Source organism: Anomalospiza imberbis, chromosome 28 (genome assembly GCF_031753505.1).
Source record: "Anomalospiza imberbis isolate Cuckoo-Finch-1a 21T00152 chromosome 28, ASM3175350v1, whole genome shotgun sequence".
NCBI lineage: Eukaryota > Metazoa > Chordata > Aves > Passeriformes > Viduidae > Anomalospiza > Anomalospiza imberbis.
In genome coordinates, this window is record NC_089708.1 from 4,265,729 (window position 1) to 4,282,366 (window position 16,638).

At 64.6% G+C, this 16,638-nt stretch overlaps 1 protein-coding gene across 1 annotated transcript in view; it reads right to left on the reverse strand.

The window, feature by feature from the left end:
- FER1L5 (fer-1 like family member 5) overlaps nt 1-16,638 on the reverse strand; it is a 31,336-nt gene that overhangs the window by 9,424 nt on the left and 5,274 nt on the right. Inside the window, exons 17-41 of the mRNA XM_068174360.1 lie at nt 15,623-15,736; nt 15,395-15,539; nt 14,076-14,200; nt 12,764-12,855; nt 10,976-11,453; nt 9,986-10,099; nt 9,497-9,660; nt 9,020-9,250; nt 8,867-8,975; nt 8,678-8,780; nt 8,303-8,466; nt 6,841-7,005; nt 6,210-6,340; nt 6,005-6,108; nt 5,738-5,919; nt 4,481-4,639; nt 4,295-4,393; nt 2,976-3,125; nt 2,706-2,904; nt 2,422-2,510; nt 2,279-2,320; nt 2,079-2,198; nt 1,625-1,756; nt 1,398-1,553; nt 1,225-1,316 (exon numbers count right to left, since the gene is read on the reverse strand). Coding sequence (XP_068030461.1) covers nt 1,225-1,316; nt 1,398-1,553; nt 1,625-1,756; nt 2,079-2,198; nt 2,279-2,320; nt 2,422-2,510; nt 2,706-2,904; nt 2,976-3,125; nt 4,295-4,393; nt 4,481-4,639; nt 5,738-5,919; nt 6,005-6,108; nt 6,210-6,340; nt 6,841-7,005; nt 8,303-8,466; nt 8,678-8,780; nt 8,867-8,975; nt 9,020-9,250; nt 9,497-9,660; nt 9,986-10,099; nt 10,976-11,453; nt 12,764-12,855; nt 14,076-14,200; nt 15,395-15,539; nt 15,623-15,736 — 3,659 coding nt within the window. The remainder of the gene's footprint in view (nt 1-1,224; nt 1,317-1,397; nt 1,554-1,624; nt 1,757-2,078; nt 2,199-2,278; nt 2,321-2,421; nt 2,511-2,705; nt 2,905-2,975; nt 3,126-4,294; nt 4,394-4,480; nt 4,640-5,737; nt 5,920-6,004; nt 6,109-6,209; nt 6,341-6,840; nt 7,006-8,302; nt 8,467-8,677; nt 8,781-8,866; nt 8,976-9,019; nt 9,251-9,496; nt 9,661-9,985; nt 10,100-10,975; nt 11,454-12,763; nt 12,856-14,075; nt 14,201-15,394; nt 15,540-15,622; nt 15,737-16,638) is intronic.

The window sequence follows — 16,638 nt, forward strand, 5'->3', positions numbered from 1 at the left end:
CACAGGGCCACGCTGCCATCGGGAATGAGTCCCCCCTTTGCCCCCTGGGGGTGACAGTGACGTGGGCCACCTGCCCCGGGGGTGACACTACCAGGGCCACCCACCACCCCCGGGGGTGACAATGCCAGGGCCAGCCACCCCGAGGGTGACAGTGCCACCCGCCCCGGGGGTGACACTGCCAGGACCACCAATCCCGAGGGTGACAGTGCCACCCGCCCCGGGAGTGACAATGCCAGGACCACCCACCCCGAGGGTGACAGTGCCACCCGCCCCGGGGGTGACAATGCCAGGACCACCCACCCCGAGGGTGACAGTGCCACCCGCCCCGGGGGTGACACTGCCAGGGCCACCCACCCCGAGGGTGACAGTGCCACCCGCCCTGGGGGTGACAGTGCCAGGACCACCCACCCCGAGGGTGACAGTGCCACCCGCCCCGGGGGTGACACTGCCAGGACCACCCACCCCGAGGGTGACAGTGCCACCCGCCCCGGGGGTGACACTGCCAGGGCCACCCACCCCGAGGGTGACAGTGCCACCCGCCCCGGGGGTGACAGTGCCGGGGCCACCCACCCCGAGGGTGACAGTGCCACCCGCCCCGGGGGTGACAGTGCCAGGGCCACCCCCCCCGGGAGTGACAGTGCCACCCGCCCCGGGGGTGACAGTGCCAGGGCCACCCAACCCGGGGGTGACAGTGCCACCCGCCCCGGGGGTGACAGTGCCAGGGCCACCCACCCCGAGGGTGACAGTGCCACCCGCCCCGGGGGTGACAGTGCCAGGGCCACCCAACCCGGGAGTGACAGTGCCAGGGCCACCCACCCCGAGGGTGACAGTGCCACCCGCCCTGGGGGTGACAGTGCCAGGACCACCCACCCCGAGGGTGACAGTGCCACCCGCCCCGGGGGTGACAGTGCCAGGGCCACCCACCCCGAGGGTGACAGTGCCACCCGCCCTGGGGGTGACACTGCCAGGGCCACCCAACCCGGGAGTGACAATGCCAGGGCCACGCAAGCCGGGGGTGACAGTGCCACCCGCCCCGGGGGTGACACTGCCAGGGCCACCCACCCCGAGGGTGACAGTGCCACCCGCCCCGGGGGTGACAGTGCCACCCGCCCCGGGGGTGACAGTGCCGGGGCCACCCACCCCGAGGGTGACAGTGCCACCCACCCCGAGGGTGACAGTGCCACCCGCCCCGGGGGTGACAGTGCCGGGGCCACCCGGCCGCACCTGCCGAAGACGGGCTCCAGGGTGTTGGGCACGTACTGGTCCCGCTGTCCCAGCGTCTTCTTGCCCAGCGCCACCAGCACGTAGGGATCGCTCTGGGGCACGGAGGGGACACCGCGGTGACACCGCGGCCCGCACGCCCCGCCCGGCCCCGCGGGGGTCCCCGCTGTCCTCACCAGCCCGGTGACATCGCGGGGGGACAGCTCGAAGGCTCGCACGATGTAGACGCGCACCAGGCACGGCTGCGGCTGGCGGGGCGGCAGCCGCTGGAAGCAGCGCGGCGCGGGGGCCGCTCCGGCCGCCTCGGGCACGGGGTAGATGCGGAAAAGCCCCTGAGAGACCCCGCCGTGCCCTCCGGGGGTCCCGCCCCGCTGCCGGGGTCCCACGGGGGGGGTTCACCCACCTTGAAGCAGCCCACGGGCTCGGGGTGCCGCCCGGGCACTGGGGCACGGCCCGGTTTGCAGAGGGGGAAGGTCTGGCAGAAATCCTGCAGCCCCTCGAACTCGGGCACCGCCTCCAGCTCGCAGCCGTAGATCTGCGGGGCCGGACCGGCCTCGGATCAGCCCCGGGCCCGGCCACGTCCTGGGGCTGCTCCCCACCTCGGCCCCGACCCCCTTCTTCATCCCTGTCCCCATTCCCTCCTCACCCTCACCCTTGTCCCCTCCTCAGCTTCTTCATCATCTCTTGTCCCCTCAGCTTCATCCCTGTCCCTGTCTTCATTCCCTCCTCGTCCCCATCCCTGTCCCCAGTCCTATCCTTGTCCTCACCCACTCCCTTCATCCTCCCTGTCCCTGTCCTGTCCTGTCCCCAGCCCTGCCCTGTCCCCATCCCAGGGCAGCTCCCAGGCTCTGGATCACCTTCAGTCTGTCCCTGTTGGTTCCTCTCGGAGATTTGGGGTCCTTGTCCTCCATGGATGCGTAGAATTTGCTCCACCAGTCCCTCTCCTCCTCCTCCTCCTCCTCCTCGTCTTCCTCATCCTGGTGGGGAGCAGAAGCAGGCGGGCACAGGTGGCCCTGGTGGCATCCCAGGTGCCACCTGTCCCCGTTCCTGCGCCCACCTCGTCCTCAGCCCACTTGTTCCTGAGGTAGCCGAGCAGGTCCTGTAGGGACAAAGGGCTCTTGGGGAAACTGAGGCACAGGGCCGGGCGGTGCCAGTGCCCAGCGGTGCCAGGGCTGGTGCCAGGTGGCCGGGGGGACTCACCTGAGCCATCCTGGCCGGGGCTGTGGCCAGGAGCAAGGAACACCAGCGCCTGCAGGGGCTGGAGGAGTCGGGCACGGAAAGGAGCTCGTCTGTGGGACAGAGGGACAGCAGGGATGAGAGAGGGGACAGCTGGGACGGGCTGGGGACACCGGGGATGGGGCAGGGATAGCACAGGGGACACCGGGGATGGGCTGGGGACACTTGGCATGGGCAGGGGGTACAAAGAGTGAGGCAGGGATGGGACAGGTGGCACCAGGGACGGGCAGGGATGGGACAGGCAGTACCTGGCATTGACACAACCGTGTGAGAGCCACTGCCCGACCTGCCGGAGCCCAGGAGCTGCTCCCGGCAGGGCGGGTGGCAGCGGTACCGCCCCAGGTCCCTGACGCTGGCCTGGCCCAGCAGCAGCCGCCGCTCGGTGTCCGCGCGGTCCCAGAGCCGCAGGCGGATGGGCGGCACGAACCGCTCCTCCTCGGGCAGCGCCTGCGGGGACGGCCCGGTCAACCCGCGGCGACACCCGCGGGCCCGGTGCCCTCCACCCGTCCCGCCCTCACCAGCGTGAGCACGAAGGCGTTGCTGGGGAAGTTGGGGTTGGTGGCCACATCCTGGATCGGGGGGGTCCACAGGCTCTGCTCCCCCCACTGCAGCTCCAGCCGCGGCTCCCGCACGGCCCCGCGCAGCCCCCGCAGCCCCCAGGCCAGCACCTGGCGGGACACGCGGCTCCTGTCACCCGCGGGGCTCCTCTCGGTGGCAGGCTGAAGGTGCCGTCGCCATCCGTGTCCCTGTCCCCACCCCTGACCCACCGCTGTGCTGGCTTTGCCTCCGTCCCCTGTGCCCGCTGTCATCTTGGCTCCTGTTCTTGTCCCTGTCCTGTCCCATCCCCTGTCCCTGTCCCCATCCCACCTTTATCCCTGTCCCTATCCCTGTCCCCATCCTTGTCCCCATCCCACCTTTATCCCTGTCCCATTCCTGTCCCCATCCCACCTTTATCCCTCTCCCATTCCTGTCCCCATCCCACCTTTATCCCTGTCCCATTCCTGTCCCCATCCCACCTTTATCCCTGTCCCATTCCTGTCCCCATCCCACCTTTATCCCTGTCCCATCCCTGTCCCCATCCCACCTTTATCCCTGTCCCATCCCTGTCCCCATCCCACCTTTATCCCTGTCCCATCCCTGTCCCCATCCCACCTTTATCCCTGTCCCATTCCTGTCCCCATCCCACCTTTATCCCTGTTCCATTCCTGTCCCCATCCCACCTTTATCCCTGTCCCATCCCTGTCCCCATCCCACCTTTATCCCTGTCCCTATCCTTGTCCCCATCCCACCTTTATCCCTGTCCCCATCCTTGTCCCCATCCCACCTTTATCCCTGTCCCATTCCTGTCCCCATCCCACCTTTATCCCTGTCCCATTCCTGTCCCCATCCCACCTTTATCCCTGACCCATCCTTGTCCCCATCCTACCTTTATCCCTCTCCCATTCCTGTCCCCATCCCACCTTTATCCCTGTTCCATTCCTGTCCCCATCCCACCTTTATCCCTGTTCCATTCCTGTCCCCATCCCACCTTTATCCCTGTCCCATGCCTGTCTCCATCCCACCTTTATCCCTGTCCCATCCTTGTCCCCATCCCACCTTTATCCCTGTCCCCATCCTTGTCCCCATCCCACCTTTATCCCTCTCCCATCCCTGTCCCCATCCCACCTTTATCCCTGTCCCATTCCTTTCCCCATCCCACCTTTATCCCTCTCCCATTCCTGTCCCCATCCCAGCCCCGCCTCCATCCCATTCCCCACTCCCTGCTTGTCCCCACCCCTCTCCCCACGCGTTCCCCGCGCTGTCCCCGCGCTGTCCCCTCCCCGCAGGTGGCTCCCACCTCCAGTGCCACCCTCTGCAGGCGCGGCCGCAGCTCCGGGGGGATGCCGAACGCGTCCTTCCTCAGGGGCGGGGGGCTGAGCGGAGCCGGGGATCCGTCCTGCCGTGGGGGGGACACCGCGACAATGCCACCCCGGCCCTGGCTGCCCTCTGTGTCACCCCTGTGTCGCCCCTGTCACCGCCTCACCTCGGGCTCCTGCAGGAGCTCGAAGGCCGCCAGCAGCTCCCCGGCCGGGCCCCGCGGCCCCCGCAGCGGGTGGGGCTGGAGCCGGGGCGGCTCCCGGAGCGCCGCGTCCAGCCAGACCCGCGGGGAGCACACGCACCGGCCCAGGAGCACCGCGGCGCCCTGCGAGGCAGAGCCTGAGCGGGGGCTGGCCCAGCCGGGGGTGTCCCTGTCCCTCCATCCCTGACACCGCCACGCTTCCATCCCGGATCCCTGTCCCTCCATCCCTGACACCGCCACCCTTCCATCCCTGATCCCTGTCCCTCCATCCCTGACACCGCCACCCTTCCATCCCTGACACCGCCACCCTTCCATCCCTGACACCGCCACGCTTCCATCCCTGCCACCGCCACCCTTCCATCCCTGATCCCTGTCCCTCCATCCCTGACACCGCCATGCTTCCATCCCGGATCCCTGTCCCTCCATCCCTGACACCGCCACCCTTCCATCCCTGATCCCTGTCCCTCCATCCCTGACACCGCCACCCTTCCATCCCTGACACCGCCACCCTTCCATCCCTGACACCGCCACGCTTCCATCCCGGATCCCTGTCCCTCCATCCCTGACCCACCATCCTTCCATCCCGGATCCCTGTCCCTCCATCCCTGACACCGCCACGCTTCCATCCCTGACACCGCCACCCTTCCATCCCGGATCCCTGTCCCTCCATCCCTGACACTGCCACGCTTCCATCCCGGATCCCTGTCCCTCCATCCCTGACCCACCATCCTTCCATCCCTGATCCCTGTCCATCCATCCCTGACCCACCATCCTTCCATCCCGAATCCCTGTCCCTCCATCCCTGACACCGCCACCCTTCCATCCCTGATCCCTGTCCCTCCATCCCTGACCCCCTATCCTTGATTCCTGACCCGCTGTCCCTCCATCCCTGACCTCTGTGTCCTTCCATCTCTGATTGCTGTCCCTCCATCCCTGATCCCTGTCCCTCCATCCCTGCTGCCAGACCTCCATCCACGTCCCATCCGTCCGTCCGTCCATCCATCCATCCATCCATCCATCTCTCTGCTCCCATCCTTCCCTCCTGCCCTCTTTCCTTCCTCCCTCCCTCTCTCCTTCCTCCCTGCCTCTCTCTCCACATTGCTCCATCCTTCCATCCTTGGTCCTCCGTCCCTATCCCCGTCCTATTTCCCATCCATTCCTCCCTCCCTCCCTCCATCTCCCCACCCCACGCCTCGCCCCCTTGCCCGGTGTGTCCCGTACCTGTCCCCGCTGGTCGCACACCTCCACCGCCACGGCGGGGGGATCCTCCCGGACGCCTCGGGGGTCCCCGAACAGCGGCACCCGGGGGAACAGCAGCGTCTGCTCCCACCGCGGGTCCAGCGCCCCGCGCACCGCCCGCGTGCGCTGGCTCAGCGACGCGAACGACACGTGCACGGTGGCATCTGGTGACAGCGACACCGTCAGCGCCCCGGGCTGCCGGCGGAGCGGCGCCCGGGGCCTGGGGGGTCCCGAGGCGGGTGGTCCCACCTATGGAGGTCCTGGCGCTGCCGGGCGCCAGATCCAGCGCCTGGAAGATGTAACAGCGGAGCTGGAAGCGGCCGGGCCCTGGGGAGAGCCGGGGGTCAGGGCGGCTGCAAGCCCCCAGCCCCTTCCGACCCCTCCACGGTGCCTCCTGGCACCTCCCTGGTCACTGCCCCTCCCTCCCGGTCCCTCCCCGGTCACTCCCGGTCACTCCCGGCCCTCGGACTCACGTTGGAAGGTGCAGAGGATGAAGGGGGGCGGCTGCTGAAGGGGTGTCAGGGAGGAGCCCCCCGGCAGCTGCGGGGCCACAGCTGGATTGTCCTGGCCCAGCTCCTCGGTGTCCTGGGAGAGGACAGGGCTGGGCCCTGCTGTCCCCCTGTCCCGTGTGCGACTGTCCTCTCATGGCCTCGCTCCACAGGGCTCCATCCAGCCTCCATCCATCCATCATCCATCCATCATCCATCATCCATCCATCATCCATCCATCCATCAGCCATCATCCATCCATCCATCATCCATCAGCCATCATCTATCCATCCATCAGCCATCCATCATCCATCCATCATCCATCCATGGATCCATCCATCATCCATCCATGGACCCATCCATCATCCATCATCCATCCATCATCCATCATCCATCATCCATCCATCATCCATCCATCCATCATCCATCATCCATCCATCATCCATCCATCCATCCATCATCCATCCATCATCCATCATCCATCCATCCATCATCCATCCATCTCTCTCCCTCCCCCTTCCCTCCCCTCCATCTTCCCTTCCCTCTCCACTTCTCCCGTTCCCCAGGTCCCTCCCGTTGCCCCCGCCCCGTTCCTACCGGGGCTTCCTGGAGCAGGAAGAGCGGTGCCACGGCCGTGGGCTCGGCGGGCACCAGGCTGCGCTGCCAGCGCCGCCGGCGGCACCGGGGACCGGCCGGGACCTTGGGCTGGAAGGTGCAGCCCCAGAAGCACTCAGGCTGCCAGGCCTCGTCCTCCCACAGCTCCTCGGGGTCCTGGAGGGGCACGGCACGGCGACAGCATGGCACGGGGACAGCGTGGCACGGGGACAGCGTGGCACGGGGACAGCATGGCACGGGGACAAGGTGACACGGGGACTGCCATCCTCATCCCCATCAGCTCCTTCATCTCATGATCATCCCATCACCCCAACCCACCGCCCTCATCCCCCATCACCCCCATCCCTGTCACCCCCATCCCTGTCACCCCCATCCCTGTCACCTCCACCTCTGTCACCCCATCCTTGGTATCCTCCACCATCCCCATCCTGCCATCTCCACCCGTGTCACCCCCATCCCTGTCACCTCCACCCCTGTCACCCCATCCTTGGTATCCTCCATCACCCCCATCCCTGCCATCCCCATCCCTGTCACCCCCATCCCTGTCACCTCCACCCCTGTCACCCCATCCTTGGTATCCTCCACCATCCCCATCCTGCCATCTCCATCCCTGTCACCCCATCCCTGTCACCTCCACCCCTGTCACCCCCATCCTGCCATCCCCACCCGTGTCACCCCCATCCCTGCCATCCCCATCCCTGTCATCCCCATCCTTGGTATCCTCCACCATCCCCATCCTGCCATCTCCATCCCTGTCACCTCCATCCCTGTCACCTCCACCCCTGTCACCCCATCCTTGGTATCCTCCATCACCCCCATCCTGCCATCCCCATCCTGTCACCCCCACCTCTGTCACCCCATCCTTGTTATCCTCCACCATCCCCATCCTGCCATCCCCACCCGTGTCACCCCCATCCCTGTCACCCCCACCTCTGTCACCCCCACCCCTGTCACCCCATCCTTGGTATCCTCCATCATCCCCATCCTGCCATCCCCACCCGTGTCACCCCCATCCCTGTCACCTCCACCCCTGTCACCCCCATCCTGCCATCTCCATCCCCGTCACCCCCATCCCTGTCACCCCCATCCCTGTCACCTCCACCCCTGTCACCCCATCCTTGGTATCCTCCACCATCCCCATCCTGCCATCCCCACCCATGTCACCCCCATCCCTGTCACCTCCACCCCTGTCATCCCCATCCTTGGTATCCTCCATCACCCCCATCCTGCCATCTCCATCCCTGTCACCCCCACCTCTGTCACCCCATCCTTGGTATCCTCCACCATCCCCATCCTGCCATCTCCATCCCTGTCACCCCCATCCCTGTCACCTCCACCCCTGTCACCCCCATCCTGCCATCTCCATCCCTGTCACACCCATCCCTGTCCCCTCCATCCCCTCACCCCCACCCTGCCACCTCCACCCCCTGTCCCTGTGTGTCACCAGGGTGCTGCGGGTGTCCGTGTCCTGCTCCTGTGCCCAGCTGTCGCTGTCCCTGTGGCAGACCCGGACCCAGCGCCGCCGCCGGAGGGTGTGGCACTGCTGTCCCTTGCTGTGCCACGCTGCCGGGGGGCTGCCATCCTCCGTGCCCACCCCGTACTGCCAACCTGCACACACGGGCCAGCTCCTTCCGTGCCGCCCTGTCCCTGTCACCGTGGCCCTGTCACCCCATCTCCATCCCCTCCTTCCCTGTCACCCTGTTCCTGCGACCCTATCCCTGCCACCCTCACCCCTGTCACCCCTATCCTGTCATCCCATCCTTGTCACCCCTGTCCCTGTCCCCCCACGCTGCCGTGCCCACCGGGGACCCCCACTCACCGTCCTCATCCTCGGCCCCCTCCATGTCCACGTGCCAGTCACTGGTGACGCGCCAGCCCTGGGGACACGCCACCTCCTCCTTCGGTGGCACCGCCACTCCCTTCTGCAAAACCAGGCGAGCGCTGAGCCGCGACACTCCGGTGTCACCCGCGCTGTCCCCACGCTGTCCCCACGCTGTCCCCCACTCACGGCGTCCGTGCTGGCCGTGCTGGCCCAGCCCCCGCTGGGGTCGCGGCTCTGGTTCTCGTAGAGCTCCTCCAGCACCGCGCTCCCCGCGCCCTCCGCCCGCGCCGGCACCCTGGGGACACCGGGGGACACGGCTGGTGTCACCGCGCTCCCCACCCGCGCCGGCACCCTGGGGACACGGCTGGTGTCACGGCGCCCTCCGCCCGTGCCGGCACCCTGGGGACACCGGGGGACACGGCTGGTGTCACCGCGCCCTCCGCCCATGCCAGCACCCTGGGGACACCGGGGGACACGGCTGGTGTCACCGCGCTCCCCACCCGCGCCGTCACCCTGGGGACACCGGGGGACACGGCTGGTGTCACCGCGCTCCCCGCCCGCGCCGGCACCCTGGGGACACCGGGGGACACGGCTGGTGTCACCGCGCTCCCCACCCGTGCCGGCACCCTGGGGACACCGGGGGACACGGCTGGTGTCACCGCGCTCCCCGCCCGTGCCGGCACCCTGGGGACACCGGGGGACACGGCTGGTGTCACCGCGCCCTCCGCCCATGCCGGCACCCTGGGGACACCGGGGGACACGGCTGGCGTCACCGCGCTCCCCGCAGGGACAGGGGTGGCTGTCCCCTCGGCTCACCGCCGCGGCCGCTCCACGCTCCAGGGGCCGTCCCAGCGCCAGCCCTTGGGGGGCCGCAGCTCGTCCGGTGGGGGCGCGGCCCGGCCGGAGCTGTCGGAGAACGCGGGGCGCCCCAAAAGCTTCCGGGGCCCCCATTTCCCCAACAGCCGCGTCTGGTTCTCGTACTGCGGGGACACAGGGGCTGGCCTTAGGGGACACTGTGGGGTGCTGTCCCCTCCCAGGTGTTCCCTCCCCGCTGTCCCCTCCCCTTCTGTCCCCATGCTGTCCCCATGCTGTCCCCATGCTGTCCCCATGCTGTCCCCTCCCCTGTCCCCATGCTGTCCCCTCCCCTGTCCCCATGCTGTCCCCTGTACTGTCCCCCACCCTGTCCCCATGCTGTCCCCTCCCCTGTCCCCATGCTGTCCCCATGCTGTCCCCTGTACTGTCCCCCACCCTGTCCCCATGCTGTCCCCTCCCCTGTCCCCCTGCTGTCCCCTCCCCTGTCCCCACCGTCTCGCTGTAGAAGCGCAGGCTCCCCCCGAGCAGCCGGGCCAGCTCCCCGCTCTCGGCCACTCGCCCCAGCCACAGCCGGACCCGCACCTGTGCCTGGCTGTCCCCGCAGCCCTGCGGCACAAAGTGTCACCGAGCGGCGGGGACACGCGGGGGGGGACACACAGGGGACATGGCGGGGTGTGCAGGGGACGGGGACACAGAGGGGACAGAGAGCAGGGACTTGGAGGAGATGAGGTGGGAATAGAGAGGGGACATGGAGCAGGGACGGAGGGGACACGAGGGGACATGGAGGGGACATGGAGGGGACATGGAGCAGGGACAGAGGGGACATGAGGGGACATGGAGGGGACATGGAGGGGACATGGAGCAGGGACAGAGGGGACATGAGGGGACATGGAGGGGACATGGAGGGGACATGAGGTGGAAATAGAGAGGGGACATGGAGCAGGGATGGAGGGGACACGAGGGGACATGGAGGGGACATGGAGGGGGACATGAGGGGGACATGAGGGGGACATGGAGGGGGACATGAGGGGGACATGAGGGGGACATGAGGGGGACATGGAGGGGACATGGAGGGGGACATGAGGGGGACATGAGGGGGACATGAGGGGGACATGAGGGGGACATGGAGCAGGGACGGAGGAGACATGAGGGGACATGGAGGGGACATGGAGGGGACATGAGGTGGAAATAGAGAGGGGACATGGAGCAGGGACGGAGGGGACACGAGGGGACATGGAGGGGGACATGAGGGGACATGGAGGGGACATGAGGGGACATGGAGGGGACATGAGGGGGACATGGAGGGGACATGAGGGGGACATGGAGCAGGGATGGAGGGGACACGAGGGGACATGGAGGGGACATGGAGCAGAGAAGGAGGGGACATGGAGGGACACCAACGGGACATGGAGGGGCACAAAGGGGCTGTGGGGACACCAGGGGGACATGAAGGCGACACCAGGGGACAGCGGGAGCTCCCACCAGGAACAGGGTGAGGATCCTCCCGCAGAGGCGGCCGCAGGCGCCGGGGCCGCGCGGGGAGTGCAGGACATCGGTGGCGGCGACACGGGCCGAGGCCACCCGGAGCTGGCCCTGCAGCAGCCACAGCTGCACGTCGGGGACACCGGCCTGGGGCTGCGGGGACACGGGGACAGGGCACGGGGGTGAGAGCGGCACCGGAACGGGCACAGCAACTGCCCCAAAGGCACCCTGGACGCGCCCAAGCTCAGCATTGTGGGGTTTGGATTTGTCCCGCGTTGGGGTTTTGGGGGTCACCTCCACGGCCAGTGCGGCCGCGCGCCGCAGCCACCCCTGGGCCGCTGTCCCCAGGGTGTCCCCGTGCTGGCCGCTGGTCCCGGCCTCGCGCCGAAGCCGCCGCAGGACGAGGCGCCGGCAGCTGCGGAGCTGCTGGTCCAGGGCGGTCAGAGTGGGCTGCTCCTCCAGGCAGTGCAGGGCGGCCCTGCAGGGCCCAAAACAGCCCAAAATCACCCCAAAATCACCCCCAAAACATCCCTGAGTCACCCCAAAACCACCCCAGTCCAGGGCGTTCCTGCAGCACCCCAAATCACCCCAAAATCACCCAAAAAACATCCCCAAATCACCCCAGGATCACCCCCGTCCAGGGCGGCCCTGCAGGGCCCAAACCAGCCCAAAATCACCCCAAAATTACCCCAAAAACATCCCAGAGTCACCCCGAAACCACCCCAGTCCAGGGCGTTCCTGCAGCACCCCAAATCACCCCAAAATCACCCCAAAAAACATCCCCAAATCACCCCAGGATCACCCCCGTCCAGGGCGGCCCTGCAGGGCCCAAAACTGCCCAAAATCACCCCCAAAACATCCCAGAGTCACCCCGAAACCACCCCAGTCCAGGGCGTTCCTGCAGCACCCAAAATCGCCCCAAAATCACCCCAAAAACATCCCCAAATCACCCCAGGATCACCCCCGTCCAGGGCGGTCTTGCAGGGCCCAAAATCACCCCAAAATCACCCCCAAAACATCCCAGAGTCACCCCGAAACCACCCCAGTCCAGGGCGTTCCTGCAGCACCCCAAATCACCCCAAAATCACCCAAAAAACATCCCCAAATCGCCCCAGGATCTTCCCCATCCAGGGCGGTCCTGCAGGGCCCAAAACTGCCCAAAATCCCCCCCAAAACATCCCTGAGTCACCCCGAAACCACCCCAGTCCAGGGCGTTCCTGCAGCACCCCAAATCACCCCTAAATCACCCCAAAATCATCCCCAAATCACCCCAGGATCTTCCCCATCCAGGGCGGTCCTGCAGGGCCCAAAACAGCCCAAAATCACCCCAAAATTACCCCAAAAACATCCCAGAGTCACCCCGAAACCACCCCAGTCCAGGGCGTCCCTGCAGCACCCCAAAACACCTCAAATCACCCCAAAAAGATCCCAAAACACCCCAGAATCATCCCAGAACACCACAAATTACACCAAAACACCCCAAAATCACCCCAGAACTGCCCCCAAATCATCCCAAAATCACCCCAGTCCAGGGCATCTTTGCAGCACCTCAAAATCCCCCCAAAATACCCCAAAATACCCCAAAATCACCCCCAAACCACTTAGGGCCGCCCCAAACACCCCAGGTCCCCCTCATCCCATTTCCACCCCAGATTCCGCTCCGGAATGACCCCCTGTCCCCCCAAGTGTCCCAAATCCCCTAAACCCTGACTGCCAGCCCCACATTCCCCCCCGAGACTCGGGATTGCCCGGCCCCAAAGCCGGATTTGGGGATTTGGGATCGCTCACTCGCAGTCCTGGTCCAGCTCCCGCAGCAGCTTCGTCCCGATGTCCCTCGCGGCGTCCCCGCGGCGTCCCCGCAGCTCAGCCAGGTTCCCCTCCTGGGAACGGCCCCAATCCGTCCCCAAATGGATTTGGGGTCAGTCCCACCCCACCCCAGCTGGATTTGGGGTCAGTCCCACCCCAATCCGTCCCCAAATGGGTTTGGGGTCAGTCCCACCCCACCCCAGCTGGATTTGGGGTCAGTCCCACCCCAATCCATCCCCAAATGGATTTGGGGTCAGTCCCACCCCAATCCATCCCCAAATGGGTTTGGGGTCAGTCCCACCCCAATCCATCCCCAAATGGGTTTGGGGTCAGTCCCACCCCAATCCGTCCCCAAATGGGTTTGGGGTCAGTCCCACCCCACCCCAGCTGGATTTGGGGTCAGTCCCACCCCATTCCGTCCCCAGCTGGATTTGGGGTCAGTCCCACCCCATTCCGTCCCCAGCTGGATTTGGGGTCAGTCCCACCCCAATCCGTCCCCAAATGGGTTTGGGGTCAGTCCCACCCCACCCCAGCTGGATTTGGGGTCAGTCACACCCCAGTCCGTCCCCAAATGGATTCGGGATCAATCCCAACTGGATTTGGGATTAATCCCACCTGGATTTAGGATCAGTCCCACACAGATTTGGAATCATTCCCACCCAGATTTGGGATCAACCCCAGCTGGATTTGAGATCATTCCCACACAGGTTTGGGATCAATCCCACCCGGATTTGGGATTAATCCCAGCCGGATTTAGGATCAGTCCCACACAGATTTGGGATCAGTCCCACACAGATTTGGGATCAGTCCCACACAGATTTGGGATTAATCCCACCCAGATTTAGGATCAGTCCCAGCCAGGATTTGGGATCAGTCCCACACAGATTTGGGATCAATCCCACCCAGATTTAGGATCAGTCCCAGCTGGATTTGAGATCATTCCCACACAGGTTTGGGATCAATCCCACCTGGATTTAGGATCAGTCCCACACAGATTTGGGATCAATCCCACCCAGATTTAGGATCAGTCCCAGCCAGGATTTGGGATCATTCCCACACAGGTTTGGGATCAATCCCACCTGGATTTAGGATCAGTCCCACACAGATTTGGGATCAGTCCCACACAGATTTGGGATCAATCCCAACCAGATTTAGGATCAGTCCCAGCTGGATTTGAGATCATTCCCACACAGGTTTGGGATCAATCCCACCCAGATTTGGGATTAATCCCACCTGATTTCGGATCAGTCCCACCTGGATTTGGGCTCATTCCCAGCCGGATTTGGGGTCTCACCAGGTGCTGGCACAGGGCTCGCAGGAGGTTCAGGCTGTCCCAGTGGTGCCTGGCGTCCTCCCACTGCGAGGTGACAGCGGCCACCGGTTTGTCCCCGAACCACGGCAGGTAGTGGTAGAGGTTCCCTAAATCCGGGAAATTCGGGAAAATCGGGGAATTCGGGGTCAGAACGGAGGCGGCCGTGCTGCTGAGGGGCAGCTGTGGCTTCCTGGGAGGTGTCACGGGATCATCCGAGATTCCCAAATTGTCCCCTGATCCGCAGGTGACATCAGCCAGGTGACACCCAATCCGTGTCCCCAACACCCCAAAAACATCCCAAACCACCCCAAAATCCCCCCAAAACACCCTGAAATCACCCCAGCCCAGGGCATCCTGGCAGCACCGCAAAACACCCCAAAATCAACCCAGAATCACCCCAAAACCATCCCAAAATCCCCCAAAACACCCCAAAATCAACCCAGAATCACCCCAAACCACCCCAAAACCATCCAGAACACCCCAAACCACCCCAAAACCATCCAGAACACCCCAAAACACCCCAAAATCAACCCAGAATCACCCCAAACCACCCCAAAACCATCCGAATCACCCCAAACCACCCCGAAATCAACGCAGAATCACCCCAAACCTCCCCAATACCATCCCAAACACCCCAAACCACCCCAAAACCATCCCAAAATCCCCCCAAACCACCCCAAAATCAACCCAGAATCACCCCAAACCACCCCAAAACCATCCCGAACACCCCAAACCACCCCAAAACCATCCCAAACACCCCAAACCACCCCAAAATCAACCCAGAATCACCCCAGAATCAACCCAAACCTCCCCAAAACCATCCCGAAATCCCCCCAAAATCAACCCAGAATCCCCCCAACCACCCCAAAATCAACCCAGAATCCCCCCAAACCACCCCAAAACCATCCCAAAATCCCCCCAAACCACCCCAAAACCATCCCGAAATCCCCCCAAAATCAACCCAGAATCACCCCAAACCACCCCAAAACCATCCAGAACACCCCAAACCACCCCAAAACCATCCCGAAATCCCCCCCAAATCAACCCAGAATCACCCCAAAACACCCCAAAACCATCCCGAATGCCCCAAACCACCCCAAAACACTCCCGAACACCCCAAACCACCCCAAAATTACCCCAGTCCCTCACGCGCGTGGGGACGGAACCCTCCTTTAATTACACTAATTAACCTTTCCCAACAATGAATCCCTCCCAACCTTTCCCCCCACCGTCTTCACCGCCCCCTTCCCAAGACCGGGCACCGCGTGGGTGACAATGTCACCGGCGCCGTCCCCGCTCACCGTCGAACGCGGGCAACGCCGGCGCGGTGGCGGCCGCGGCGCCGCCGATGCCCAGCTCGAGGCTCAGCCCCTCGGGGCCGCCTGGCACCATAGTGGCCGAGTAGAAAACCCCACAGAGCCCCAGCTGGCAGCGGGGCAGGCGGCTCTGCGGCGAGGAGAAACCCCAAAAAGCGCTCAGCTGGCCCCTCGGGGCGCGGGTGGCACCAGCCCGTGTCCCCGTGTCCCCACCTGCGCCCGCTCGGCGTCCACGGGGGCGACGGCGTCGCGCTGGCGCCCGGGAGGGGTCCCCGTGTGGGTGCAGAGCTCCAGCAGCAGCCGGCCCCGGTAAACCGGCCCCGAGTCCTGGGAAACGAGCTCGGGGTGCGGGGTGTCCCATGGCCACCCCAAATGTCCCGTTGTCCCCTAAAGTCCTGTGTTTTCCCCAGCAATTCCTCATTTGTCCCTCAAATGCCCTGTTCTCCTTTCCCCCATCCCATTCTCATCCCAAACATCCCGTTGTCCCCTAAAGTCCTGTGTTTTCCCCAGCAATTCCTCATTTGTCCCTCAAATGCCCTGTTCTCCTTTCCCCCACCCCAGTTTCACCCCATTCTCCTTTCCCCCATCCCATTCTCATCCCAAACGTCCCGTTGTCCCCTAAAGTCCTGTGTTTTCCCCAGCAATTCCTCATTTTTCCCTCAAATGCCCTGTTCTCCTTTCCCCCATCCCATTCTCATCCCAAACATCCCGTTGTCCCCTAAAGTCCTGTGTTTTCCCCAGCAATTCCTCATTTGTCCCTCAAATGCCCTGTTCTCCTTTCCCCCACCCCAGTTTCACCCCATTCTCCTTTCCCCCATCCCATGGCCACCCCAAACGTCCCGTTGTCCCCTAAAGTCCTGTGTTTTCCCCAGCAATTCCTCATTTGTCCCTCAAATGCCCTGTTCTCCTTTCCCCCATCCCATTCTCATCCCAAATATCCTGTTGTCCCCTAAAGTCCTGTGTGTTCCCCAGCAATTCCTCATTTGTCCCTCAAATGCCCTGTTCTCCTTTCCCCCACCCCAGTTTCACCCCATTCTCCGTTTCCCCCATCCCATTCTCATCCCAAACGTCCCGTTGTCCCCTAAAGTCCTGTGTTTTCCCCAGCAATTCCTCATTTGTCCCTCAAATGCCCTGTTCTCCTTTCCCCCACCCCAGTTTCACCCCAAACGTCCCGTTGTCCCCTAAAGTCCTGCCCCAAAATTTCCTGTTTTCCCTCAAATGCCCCATTC